General features: G+C 37.6%; 1 protein-coding gene across 1 annotated transcript; it reads left to right on the top strand.

The window, feature by feature from the left end:
* Positions 1 to 11,200: 11,200 nt before the first annotated feature.
* Positions 11,201 to 12,929, top strand: LOC104227297 (F-box/FBD/LRR-repeat protein At1g13570-like). Its single transcript, XM_009779518.2, has 3 exons — positions 11,201 to 12,091; positions 12,387 to 12,545; positions 12,633 to 12,929. Exons 1-3 carry the CDS (start codon positions 11,201 to 11,203, stop codon positions 12,927 to 12,929), a joined length of 1,347 nt encoding a protein of 448 aa, XP_009777820.2.
* The last annotated feature ends 1,086 nt before the right edge of the window (positions 12,930 to 14,015 follow it).

Here is a 14,015-nt window from a genome sequence, read left to right on the forward strand (position 1 = left end):
AATTTCCCGAACTACATTGACCTGATTCCTGTTTAGCCCAGGATATGTAGGAAACCTTTGAAGCAAAGGTTCGGTCAAATCTTTTTCAAAAAATGCTTCAACGGAGTACTCGGATGGGCAAAAATCGCTCGCTTTATCTTTGCACGAAAACCCTTCGTGTCTCCGGGCAAAGAGGGGCAGCTGTAAGCACGTGATTTTTGCCCTATATGAGAATTACTCCCAAAAAATTCAAAAATAAAATGATTTTTCTTTGGTGTGCAATTTTGTGATATTTTGAATAATTATTTGTATTTGTCTGTGCGTGTTTATTTGCTAAATTAATAAAAATACAAAAATATGTCGCATTTTGCATGTAGGATTTAATTCTACAATTGTTAGTAATTAAATTTGTTTTACAAAAATTAAAAAATTACAAAAATAGGCATCGTTTGCATTTTTAGCATTTAATGTCCAAATATACAATTTTATGCTTAATTATTACTTAATTGTGCGTTAATTGTTATTGGGAGTTAATTTGCGCTTTTATAACTTAATTTAATTCTTAATAATAGTTTAAGTATTTTTATAATTTAGTTTTAGAGAAATAAAAGAAGAAAAGTGAGCGAAAATATAAAGAAAGTCGGAATTGGGTCTCTTCTTCAAATTTAAGCCACAAGCCCAAAAAATGGCCCAATCTTCCCTACGATCCAGTCCATTTCGAACTGGGTCGACCCAGTCCATAACCCAAAAGACCCAAACCCCCTTTGTCTTTCATTTTTTACAAAACAAAAACAAAACAAAAAAAAATTAAAAGAAGAAAACCCTAAAAATTAATCCCATCCGCCCCCCTCCTCTCTCTCTCGTCTTCTCCCCAAACGACCCCAACCTCAAGCAGCCATGGCTGTTCCCCCCCCCCACACAGCCGGCCAAGCTTCCAAGCAAACCCCACTCCACGTTCGTCACCTCCGAACAACCCCTCACCGCCGGACATAACCCCAAACGACCACAGTCCTTTAACACCAAAGCTCCACTACGAAACATGACGTCGTCCGATGCTTCATCTTCTTCAGTCGCTGCCCAGCAGCTTTGCTACATCCAAACAGACCCCATGGCTACTGTCTCGTCTTCTCCGGCGTCGAGCTTGAAGCTCGACACCCATGGTAGCTGCTGCCTTAGCTTCGACCTCCATCGCACATGGCTGCTGCTGTCCGTTCCTTGGTGTTGCTTCAGTCCCTTCTCTGAAACCATAGCGTCTTCCTCCTGCTTCGCTACGTCCAAACGACCAGACGCTCCTGTTTCTGCTCGCCGCGCACATGGATGTTGCTTCAACCTTTGCCACGACCAGCTGCTTCTGCTTCACGTGCTGCTTCTCCGATGCTTCATCTTCTTCATCAAAAGTTCAAGGGTCTTTGGTTGAGTCAAGGTCCGGTACGTCGAGTTTTGGTTGGGGGTCGTCAAAACAGTCCCTACATAGGTCGAGGCTCGTCGAAATAGTCCGTACATATTTCGTTTCGATCCGGTTAGTAGTTTTTGAGTTTTATTTTGTCCATATTTTTGTTTGATATTTTCCGGATCCAAAATTGTTAAATGATTCAATTCTTGTTGTGTTTGTTCATCGTTGAAATCATTTTTCTAGTTTGTTCATGTTCATGTGCTTTGTTAAAATTAATTTTTCAGATTTCAAATAGAAGTTTAATTAATTGTTTTCATATTCATTTCATGTTTGTATTATTGTTTAAGTGAATGTTTGTTAGTTTGATGTTTGTTAGATTCAAATTGAAGTTTAATTAATTGCTTCTTCAATTTGTTTCATGTGTTTATGTATTTTTAAAAATTGTTAATACTGTTAAGTTCAAGTTTAAGTTCATAATTGTTTCTAACAACAAATCTTGTTATTTGTCTAAAAAAGAATTTAGTTGTGTTAAAGGAAATATATTGATTTAATCGTTTAATCCGTCATGTTTGTTGTGTTAAAATAAATTCATTCATGTTCATACTTTGTTTGGATGATCTTGAATCCGAATTTTGTATAGTTTGATTTCTTATTTATCATTTATGATTATTTCGTGAATTTGTCTCATAATCTTTTTTAAGTTTGATATAGGAATTGTTTGTTGTAATGTTGTTATGGTTGATTTTAAGTTCAATATTATTGAATTTAATCTAAATATACTTGTTTGATTGTTGTTGTTGTTTAAATCCGAAAATAGGTTTGTTGCTAAAATATTGTTCAATCAAATTTTAGTTGTTCTTTGTTGTTCAATTTGTGTTCATGTGATTTGTTGTTGAAATGTTGTTAAATTCGTGTTCATGTGATATTGTTGTTATGATGTTCATCCGTGTTCATATTGTTGTTTGAACATTGTTAGAAATTGATCATATTGTCTATATTTTGGTTAAGTTTGATTAATTGATGTGTTATAGCTGATGGGTAGTTTGGTAATTTATAGTACTTTCGGGGGTAAAATAGTAATTTGCAATAGGGTCGGAGGGGTAGTTTAGGAATTGTACATTTTGTAATTGTTTATTTGAAGCATGGGGGACAAAATGAAATGGGGTGGGTTGTGATATGGTTATTTAATATAAAGGGGGGACAAGACAAAATTTAGTGGGGGAATCTTGCATTATTTTATGTTAGGCATGAGGGAGAAAATGAAATGGGGTGGTGTGATATGTTTATTTAATGTAATGGGGATGAGTGGGAAGATAATGGGTTGGGTAGAGAAAAAGTATTGATTTTAATTGATTAAAAGATTTATGGGATGAGATTATATATATGAAGTCTTGAACACAAGACAAGAGAGAATATAAGAGAAATACACACACAGATAGAGAGAAAAAAACGGACAGAGAATAGAAGAGAGAAAAATTCCGAAAAATATTTAAGCTTTCAAAATAAAAATAAAACTAAAAAAAAATCTACTGCTTTCTTTCTTTGTTTGAAATTAGTATTAATGGTTGTTGTTTCATTTAAAGCTTAAAGCTTTTGTTTTTGGGATTACTACTCCACCGGTCTGTTACTGGGTTGTTACTGTTGCTGGGCAGTTGTTGCTATTGTACTGTTATTATTGCTGCTGATTCTCATCATCATTTTCTTTTGCTTCCAATATCAGGTACATATCTGTAAATTCATGTCATGAAAAGCTTCAACATGGCAAGTAAATGAAGTTTGGAATTATAAGGATGTCTTCTACTCATTTAAATTTTATTAGTTTAAGTTTCAGTTTTGTTTTAATTGGTTAGTATAGTATTATACTTGACATGATAAACTGTTAACTAATTAACCTTCTGGAGTAGTAAATTCCATGATAATCTTATATGTTTTGAGGACTAGTGATGACATTTACTGTTTGAATTGATAGGGAACATTGCAGAAAATTGGCCATTAATTAAATCTTGTGATATTATTAGCTAAGTAAAGAATAGTACGGAAATACCCAGAAATTACATTACTAGCTTATTTTGTCAAATATCCAATTTTCTTTAAGGCTAGATGATGTCGTCTTATTAAATCAATTGGTAGATTAATTCTCTTTATTAATGACAAATGGCGTAGTTAAATCAACTCATTTCTTTTAATGTATGAAATAATGTCGATGATTTTTTTTACAAAATATAGAGTTAGTGTTTGCAAATATTCGCATAGGCAGAGAATAAGAATTGGTTTATTTATCTCAAACTCAATCTTCGTAATCAAAAATCAACTAAATAATTATAACTTTGGACTAAAACAAATACATGAGAAGGACATGGGATTTATAAACAAATCGTGGCATTTTATGTAAAAGATATATAGAAGAAGAGTTCGCCTTAAATGAAACAATGAAGATTCTGCAGAAACTATTAATTTGTTTATCATTTTAAGTTCTTTCCCAATTTTATACACCATTCGATTTATGGACATCCAAATGTTGTATCCACAAAAAATGTTAGTTTTAGATACATATTGTCTGTTTTCTTCTTCACGCCATTAATTCTTTAAAATTTGAGATATATGATTCATATGTGTAAAATAAGGCTCGCGGTCAACACGTAATAACAATTTGTAGAGAACCTTATCAAGAATATTTTTGTGATTAGGGATACGTTCGCGTAACCTGATTATATTTCTAAAAGCAATTCGGATTATGCGTTCGCGCAACTTCGATCGAATATTTAATAAAAGGGATTCCTCGGAGAATATCATTATTAATTTCATAAAACCCCGAGATGTGAGGTTCACTACTTAATTATACAAAAAGGGCGAATGTTTTTGATTTTATTTAAGCACAATTTCGAAAATAATTGTTTTAATAAATATATTATCTATATTATCGTGTACACGTGCGCGTGACACAACTCCGCATGTTTTTTAAAAAAATATAATTTATAACACGAATATACGTACGCGTGATTCGATTCAAAGAAGGGTCTTTAAATATAAATAGAAGCGGTAACAATAAAATCATGCAATAAAAATGTATTTTACAAATCAAAATAATCAAGCCGAATATAACAGTTGAGCGACCGTGCTAGAACCACGGAACTCGGGAATGCCTAGCACCTTCTCCCGGGTTAACAGAATTCCTTATCCGGATTTCTGGTTCGCAGAATAATAAACAGAGTCATATTCTCCTCGATTCAGGGATTAAAATTGGTGACTTGGGACGCCTTAAAATTCCCAGGTGGCGACTCTGAAACAAACAAACAAATCCCGTTTCGACTGTCCTTTAATTGGAGAAAACTCCCTACTCACCCTCGCGGGCGCAGAAAAAGGAGGTGCGACATAAGCGATGCACTCTTTTTCCCTTACTAAGGTTTTTTCCCATGGGGTTTTCCTTATAAGGTTTTTAATGAGGCACCTAACAATGCGTATTACTGAATATGTGTACTCTTTTTCCTTTACTAGAATTGTTTTCCCACGTGGTTTTTCCTAGTGAGGTTTTAATGAGACACATTATTTTTTAATGAACATCCAAGGGGGAGTGTTATAAATATATTATATTATAGATGTTCATTTAGTACTCCGTTATAAATAATCTTCCTGGAGAAGATTATCCATATCTGGTATAGTAGCAGCTTACACAGCAGCTTGCAGTAGCAGCTTACACAACACCTTACACAGCAGCTTGCAGTAGCAGCTTGCGCAGCAGCTTACACAGCAGCTTGCGTAGCAGCTTACACAGCAGCTTCCTTTCTTCTATAAATAGAAGAGATTTCAGTTCATTATGTACATCAGTTTGAATTCGAATAATATATCAGTTTCTCTCTATACTTGTCTTTATTTTACAGTCTTTATTTTATAACACGGAGAACTTTATGATAGACGTTTTACTTTTCTTATTTTTTTCATAGTATTAATTTATTTACTTATGCCCTTTCTAATATAGGAGTACTTTACTGTTATAAAATTTCATTAGAATAAAACCCTAATGGCTTACACTTCGTGGTCATCTCACATAGGCTGACTGCTTTCATTGCCACAAAATTTAAGAAAAATGTGGGTCCATCCCATAAATCAAAGGAAGAAAATTTCTTCCTTGGTTTGGTAGCCAACTTTGTTGAATTGTGAAAAATGTGTGTAAATTGTCAAATATTGTAGGCTTTAGAGGGTGAAGCTTTGGCTATAAAAGGAGAGCTTCAACTCTCATTTCTTCACACCAACAAAGAGAGAAAGAAAGAGTGAGGTTTCACAGACAAGGTATAAGAAAATAGTCTGTGAGGAAAATAGAGAGTGAGCGATATTGTAGTGAGGTGGGAATATCAAAAGAGGGTTATTTCTTTTGAGTGTTGTAGTGGTCTTTGGAGTATTTATCTCCGACCTACAAAGTGTAAAATTCCTTACTATAGTGATATCAGTTGCTCCTCTCGGGGTCGTGGTTTTTTCCCTTATTCAGAAGGGTTTTCCACGTAAAAATCTTGGTGTCATTGTTACTCTTTTATTCTTGTTAATTACCGTATCTCGGTGCTACATTATTATTCCGCTTTATTACCGTGAATATTATTTTGGTAAGGGGTTTATTCCCAACAACTGGTATCAGAGCACAGGTTCTGCTCGTTCACTGAAATACTATTCACTGTCGGTAGTACTATACTTGGTGAAAAATAAAAATGTCCGGAGTAAAGTACGAGGTAGCAAAATTCAACGGAGATAACGGTTTCTCAACATGGCAAAGAAGGATGAGAGATCTGCTCATCCAACAAGGATTACACAAGGTTCTAGATGTTGATTCCAAAAAGCCTGATACCATGAAAGCTGAGGATTGGGCTGACTTGGATGAAAGAGCTGCTAGTGCAATCAGGTTGCACTTATCAGATGATGTGGTAAATAACATCATTGATGAAGACACTGCACGTGGAATTTGGACAAGGTTGGAAAGCCTATACATGTCCAAAACGCTGACAAATAAATTGTACCTGAAGAAGCAGTTATACGCCCTACACATGAGTGAAGGTACGAATTTTTTGTCACATTTAAATGTGTTTAACGGACTAATCACACAGCTTGCCAACCTCGGAGTGAAAATCGAGGAAGAAGATAAAGCCATCTTGCTATTGAACTCGTTGCCATCTTCGTACGATAATTTGGCAACAACCATCCTGCACGGTAAGACTACTATTGAGTTGAAAGATGTCACATCGGCTCTTCTACTCAATGAGAAGATGAGAAAGAAGCCTGAAAATCAAGGACAGGCTCTCATCACAGAAGGTAGAGGCAGGAGTTATCAAAGGAGTTCGAACAACTATGGTAGATCCGGAGCTCGTGGGAAGTCAAAGAACCGATCCAAATCAAGAGTCAGAAATTGCTACAACTGTAATCAACCAGGTCACTTCAAAAGAGATTGCCCAAATCCAAGGAAGGGCAAAGGTGAAACCAGTGGCCAGAAGAATGACGACAACACAGCCGCCATGGTGCAAAATAATGATAATGTTGTCCTCTTTATAAATGAGGAAGAGGAATGCATGCACCTGTCAGGTCCAGAGTCGGAATGGGTGGTTGACACAGCGGCATCTCACCATGCCACACCGGTAAGAGATCTTTTTTGCAGATATGTAGCAGGTGATTTCGGCACAGTGAAAATGGGTAACACAAGTTACTCAAAGATTGCGGGGATTGGTGACATTTGTATCAAGACAAATGTCGGATGCACATTGGTTCTAAAGGATGTGCGGCATGTACCTGATTTGCGGATGAACTTGATCTCGGGAATTGCTTTAGACCGAGATGGATACGAGAGTTATTTTGCAAATCAAAAGTGGAGACTCACTAAGGGATCATTGGTGATTGCAAAGGGAGTTGCTCGTGGCACGTTGTACAGGACAAATGCAGAAATATGCCAAGGTGAATTGAACGCGGCACAAGATGAGATTTCTGTAGATTTGTGGCACAAAAGAATGGGTCATATGAGCGAGAAGGGATTGCAGATTCTTGCCAAGAAATCACTCATTTCTTATGCCAAAGGTACAACGGTAAAACCTTGTGACTACTGTTTATTTGGTAAGCAGCATAGAGTCTCATTTCAGACATCGTCTGAAAGAAAATTGAATATACTTGATTTAGTATATTCTGATGTTTGCGGCCCAATGGAAATTGAATCAATGGGCGGTAACAAATATTTTGTTACTTTTATTGATGATGCTTCACGAAAATTATGGGTTTATATTTTGAAAACCAAAGATCAGGTGTTTCAAGTTTTCCAGAAGTTTCATGCTCTAGTAGAAAGGGAGACGGGTCGAAAGCTAAAGCGTCTCCGAAGTGACAATGGAGGTGAGTACACTTCAAGGGAATTTGAAGAGTATTGTTCAAGTCATGGGATCAGACATGAAAAGACAGTTCCTGGAACCCCACAGCACAATGGCGTAGCCGAGAGGATGAACCGCACCATTGTGGAGAAGGTGAGAAGCATGCTCAGAATGGCTAAACTGCCTAAGTCATTCTGGGGTGAAGCAGTTCAGACAGCCTGTTACCTGATCAATAGGAGTCCATCAGTTCCGTTGGCGTTTGAAATCCCAGAGAGAGTTTGGACCAACAAGGAGGTGTCCTACTCGCATCTGAAGGTGTTCGGTTGCAGAGCTTTTGCACATGTACCAAAAGAGCAGAGAACAAAGCTGGATGATAAATCTGTTCCCTGCATATTTATCGGATATGGAGATGAAGAGTTCGGGTACAGACTGTGGGATCCTGTAAAGAAGAAGGTCATCAGAAGCAGAGATGTAGTCTTCCGAGAAAGTGAAGTTGGAACTGCTGCTGATATGTCAGAAAAGGCGAAGAATGGTATAATTCCTAACTTTGTTACTATTCCTTCTACTTCTAACAATCCCACAAGTGCAGAAAGTACGACCGACGAGGTTGCCGAGCAGGGGGAGCAACCTGGTGAGGTTATTGAGCAGGGGGAGCAACTTGATGAAGGTGTCGAGGAAGTGGAGCACCCCACTCAGGGAGAAGAACAACCTCAACCTCTGAGGAGATCAGAGAGGCCAAGGGTAGAGTCATGCAGGTACCCTTCCACAGAGTATGTCCTCATCAGTGATGAGGGGGAGCCAGAAAGTCTTAAGGAGGTGTTGTCCCATCCAGAAAAGAACCAGTGGATGAAAGCTATGCAAGAAGAGATGGAATCTCTACAGAAAAATGGCACATACAAGCTGGTTGAACTTCCAAAGGGTAAAAGACCACTCAAATGCAAATGGGTCTTTAAACTCAAGAAAGATGGAAATGGCAAGCTGGTCAGATACAAAGCTCGATTGGTGGTTAAAGGCTTCGAACAAAAGAAAGGTATTGATTTTGACGAAATTTTCTCACCTGTTGTCAAAATGACTTCTATTCGAACAATTTTGAGCTTAGCAGCTAGCCTAGATCTTGAAGTGGAGCAGTTGGATGTGAAAACTGCATTTCTTCATGGAGATTTGGAAGAGGAGATTTATATGGAGCAGCCAGAAGGATTTGAAGTAGCTGGAAAGAAACACATGGTGTGCAAATTGAATAAGAGTCTTTATGGATTGAAGCAGGCACCAAGGCAGTGGTACATGAAGTTTGACTCATTCATGAAAAGTCAAACATACCTAAAGACCTATTCTGATCCATGTGTATACTTCAAAAGATTTTCTGAGAATAACTTTATTATATTGTTGTTGTATGTGGATGACATGTTAATTGTAGGAAAAGACAAGGGGCTGATCGCAAAACTGAAGAGAGATTTGTCCAACTCATTTGATATGAAGGACTTGGGCCCAGCACAACAAATTCTAGGGATGAAGATAGTTCGAGAGAGAACAAGTAGAAAGTTGTGGCTATTTCAGGAGAAGTATATTGAACGTGTACTAGAACGATTCAACATGAAGAATGCTAAGCCAATCAGCACACCTCTTGCTAGTCATCTAAAGTTGAGCAAAAAATGTGTCTTACAACAGAGGAGGAGAAAGGGAACATGGCTAGAGTTCCTTATTCTTCAGCAGTCGGAAGCTTGATGTATGCAATGGTATGCACTAGACCTGATATTGCTCACGGAGTTGGTGTTGTCAGCAGGTTTCTTGAAAATCCTGGAAAGGAACATTGGGAAGCAGTCAAGTGGATACTCAGGTACCTATGAGGCACCACAGGAGATTTTCTGTGCTTTGGAGTATCGCATTCAATCTTGAAGGGCTATACAAATACTGATATGGCAGGTGACATTGATAATAGAAAATCTACTACTGGATTTTTGTTTACATTTTCAGGGGGAGCTATATCATGGCAGTCGAAGTTGTAGAAGTGTGTCACACTCTGTATAACTGAAGCAGAGTATATTGTCACTACTGAAGCTGGCAAAGAGATGGTATGGCTCAAACGGTTCCTTCAAGAACTTGGATTGCATCAGAAGGAGTATGTCGTCTATTGTGACAGTCAAAGTGCAATACACCTGAGCAAAAACACCATGTATCATGCAAGGACGAAGCATATCGACGTGAGGTATCATTGGATTTGAGAAAGGATAGAGGATGGGTCTATGTAGGTAAAGAAGATTCATACAAGTGAGAATCTTTCGGATATGCTGATCAAAGTGGTACCAAGAGACAGGTTTGAGCTATGCAAAGAACTTGTCGGCATACACTCAAACTAGAACCTCTGGTGTTACCTCCTTCAGGTGAATGAGACTGGAAGGGGAGGTTTGTGGGGTCCATCCCATAAATCAAGGAAGAAAATTTCTTCCTTGATTAGCAGCCCATGTTTTTTTTGTTGTTTGTGTCAAAATCGGCACGCTTGCAGAAGGAAATGTCAAATGTAGTAGGCGAGACTCTGCCTATAAAATGAGAGCTTCAGTTCTTATTTTGACACACCAATCTCAGAGGAAAAATATATCCGGGAGATAGAAAGAAAGAGTGAGGTTTCACAGACAGGGTATAAGAAAATAGTCTGTGAAAAAAATAGAGAGTGAGTGATATTGTAGTGAGGTGGGAATATCAAAAGAGAGTTATTTCTTTTGAGTGTTGTAGTGGTCTTTTGAGTATTTTACTCGGACCTACAAAGTATAAAATTCTTTGCTATAGTGATATCAGTTGCTCTCCTCAGGGCCGTGGTTTTTCCCCTTATTCAAAAGGGTTTTCCACGTAAAAATCTTGGTGTCGTTGTAACTTTTTTTATTCTTGTTAATTACCGTATCTCGGTGCTACGTTATTATTACAACAACAACAACAACCCAGTATAATCCCACTTAGTGGGGTCTGGGGAGGGTAGTGTGTACGCAGACCTTACCCCTACCGTGAGGTAGAGAGGCTGTTTCCAAATAGACCCCCGACATCCTTCCCTCCAAGAACTTCCCACCTTGCTCTTTGGGGAGACTCGAACTCACAACCTCTTGGTTGGAAGTGGAGGTTGCTTACCATCAGAGCAACCCCTCTTGGTTGGAAGTGGAGGTTATTATTCCGCTTTTATTACCGTGAATATTATTTTTGTAGGGGGTTTATTCCCGACAAAAAATTCATCCAATAATCTTCTTGTGTTTACTTCTTAATATTTTGAATCCCGTTAATAAAAATAATTTCATCATCATCAATAATCTTAGGCCAGGGTAAGCTTCAAGTGCTTCATGTTTTTCTTTTTGTAATAATTTCTTTTCCTTTCGAATACCTTATTTATGTAGTGATTATGTTGATCATGCTGTTTCATTGCGGTATTTTGCCCCCTGTTTCTTTTCTTTTATTTTTTTTTCATAGGGAAAAATAGAGATGATTAATTTGGTCTATCTGATTCTTATTCTTAGGAAGAATGTCTCCACACCGTAGCAAAATAAAACAATCAGACACAAGCCAGGAATCAATTGATGATGATGATATAATCAGTGACTTGCCGGGCAATGTAATAGATTGCATTCTAGGAAAAATGCCTATACGTGATGCTATAAGAACGAGTATTCTTTCAAAGAAGTGGAGATTAAACTACTCAACCATTCCGCAATTAGTGTTTGATGACCAATTCTGCAAAGAACTTGTTGACTTCGCCAACAAGAAGTGTGCTCCTGAATTTTCTGAATATGAGTTAAAATACCATCTTGAAGAAATTATCTCCAAGTCTCTTATGCTTCATCCTGGGCGAATAGAGAAATTTAAAGTATGCATTCCTAATTTCACTACAACGAGCGTTCCTGATGTGAACAAATGGATATTGTACTTATCTCGGAAGAATATCAAGACAATAAGCTTAAAATACATGACGAGTATTGTGCATCATAAGTTACCTCCTTATTTCTTTTCTTGTCTGCACTTGACATACTTGAAGCTCCTCAATATTCATATTTCGCCTCCTCCGCCAGAGTTTAAAGGCTTCCTAAATCTCTACAAAGTACTACTTTCTCGGGTTCACTTTGGAAGCAATTGTCTTGAAAGTTTCCTCTGCAGCTGCCCTGTTCTTCGGGCGCTAGAGTTGTATTGGTGTTCTGGTATTCGTCATTTTAATATCAGTGGATCTAAACTCAAGAAGTTGCGCATAAAGGCCTATGATAAGTTCAAATCAATCTCCTTAGAAAACGCTCCTAACTTGAATGAAGTTTCTGTTATGCTGGAGAGAGTTGTAATAGGCAATCCGAATTCTGATTTGGTTAAGTTTGTGGGTAGCTTGCCTAAAGTCAAAACAATTCGTGTAAATGGCATGTGTCTGAAGGTTAGTACCTGAAATTGCTGTTACAGTTTATCTTTCTCAACTGATAATATAGGGGTTCTAAGGCCAGCCTGGTGCACTAAGTTCCCGCTATGCGCGGGGTCCAGGAAGGGCCGGACCACAAGGATCTACCTTACCCGGTATTTCTGCAAGAGGCTGTTTCCACGGCTTGAACCCGTGACCTCCTAGTCACGTGGCAACAACTTTAACAGTTACGCCAAGGCTCAATATAGGGGTTCTAAGAACTTTTTTTTAATTTATTCTGATTAAAATGTTTATAAACATATTGTTCTTTCAGCTCCTAGCTAAAACACCAGTTCCTCCTATACTATGGAAATCGCCAGACTTTCTGAAGGTTATTGAACTCAAAGGTCTGAAGTTTATTGACTTCAAACAAATATCTGCTGCTGTCTGCTTGATTAGAAGTGCTCTGAATTTGCAAGAACTTTATATTGAAGTAAATTGTAACGCTCCATCTAATTTATGATACTTTGTTTTGGAAACGAATAAGCACTTATTTGGTTTCTGCTCTATTGTCGTGTAGGCTTCTACCGCCGAGCTAAACCAAGAGCAGGTCTCAGGTTATCTAAAATTCCTGGACTGCTCAACTTTTCCCCTTAAAAAACTTCATCTGGTCAAGTTAACAAATATCTCAGGTTTCGATCCTGAGTTTGAGTTTATCTGGTTCCTTCTCTTTAGCTCGCCATCACTTGTGACAATGAGCATCGTGGAGCACCCAAAACTTGGAGTAAAAGAAGCACAGATTATACGTAGGAAGGTGCTCAAGTTTCAGCCACCATCAACAGTGTCTATAGATTTCTCAAGGGACAGTAAAGTCTAAGTATCAAAGTGTTAGTTTTAGGGAATTGGCGTTGGTAGCAGAATCATAACTGTCAAGTATTTTTAATGCATGACTTGTACTGGTTTTTGTTATCGCTCCAATTATTCTGTTTTGCTAAGCTAAAGTATACGACGAAATTGGATATTCTTTTATTCATGTCAAGGGGTATTTGCATCTATACCCGCTTTTTGTGTCACGTTTTAGCTTGTGTCCGCTTTGCAAAAAAAATTGCAAGCGTACCCGCTTTTTCGCATAACTTCAGCATAAGGGGCTGAAGTAGCAAAGACAATCGCGCAAAACTTCAACATACTAGTTGTGAGCACGTGATTTTTGCTTCACGAAAACTACTCCCAAAGAAATCGAAAAATAAAACAAATTGTCTTTGGGTACAATTTTGAGAACTTTGCGTGACATTTTGGATAATTATTTTTGTCTGTGAATGTTTAGTTTGTTTTAATTAATTTAAAATACAAAATTATATGTTGCATGCACATTTAAGATTTAATTGTGCACTTAGGAATTAATTGAACCATGTTTTGTTTTTAAGAGAAAGAAAATCACAAAATAATATATTTTTGCATTTTTAGCATTTCATGTCCAAGTTATGTGATTTTATTTGATTGTGTGTGTTAATTGTTATTAAAAGTTAGTTAGTACTTTTATAAATTAATCTAGTCCTATAAGTTAATTTAGGATTTTTGGAATTTTTAGTTTTATTAGTTTAAGAAAAGAAAGGCAAAATAAAAGAGTGTTAAGTCATATTTGGGCCAAATCAATTTAAAGTCCATCATCCCAAACAATTTTTCTTCCCCTTTGAAATTGAAACCCGGATACCCAGCCCATACCTCATCCCCGACCCGGTTTGCCCCATAGCACAAACAACCCCCCTTTCTTCACTTCATTTTTCATTTCCAAACCCCTAACAAAAAAACCCTAAACAACCCGCCCCATCTCCTTCTTCATCTTCTCCAAACGACCCCTCCAGCTTCAAACGACCTCCATGGCTGCCCTCTTTCTTCTTCTTCGAACCAACGACCACCCCACTGCCATCTCCAAGCTCCCTCGACATCCATGGCTGTCCTTCTT

Source organism: Nicotiana sylvestris, chromosome 10, assembly GCF_000393655.2.
Source record: "Nicotiana sylvestris chromosome 10, ASM39365v2, whole genome shotgun sequence".
Taxonomy (NCBI): Eukaryota; Viridiplantae; Streptophyta; class Magnoliopsida; order Solanales; family Solanaceae; genus Nicotiana; species Nicotiana sylvestris.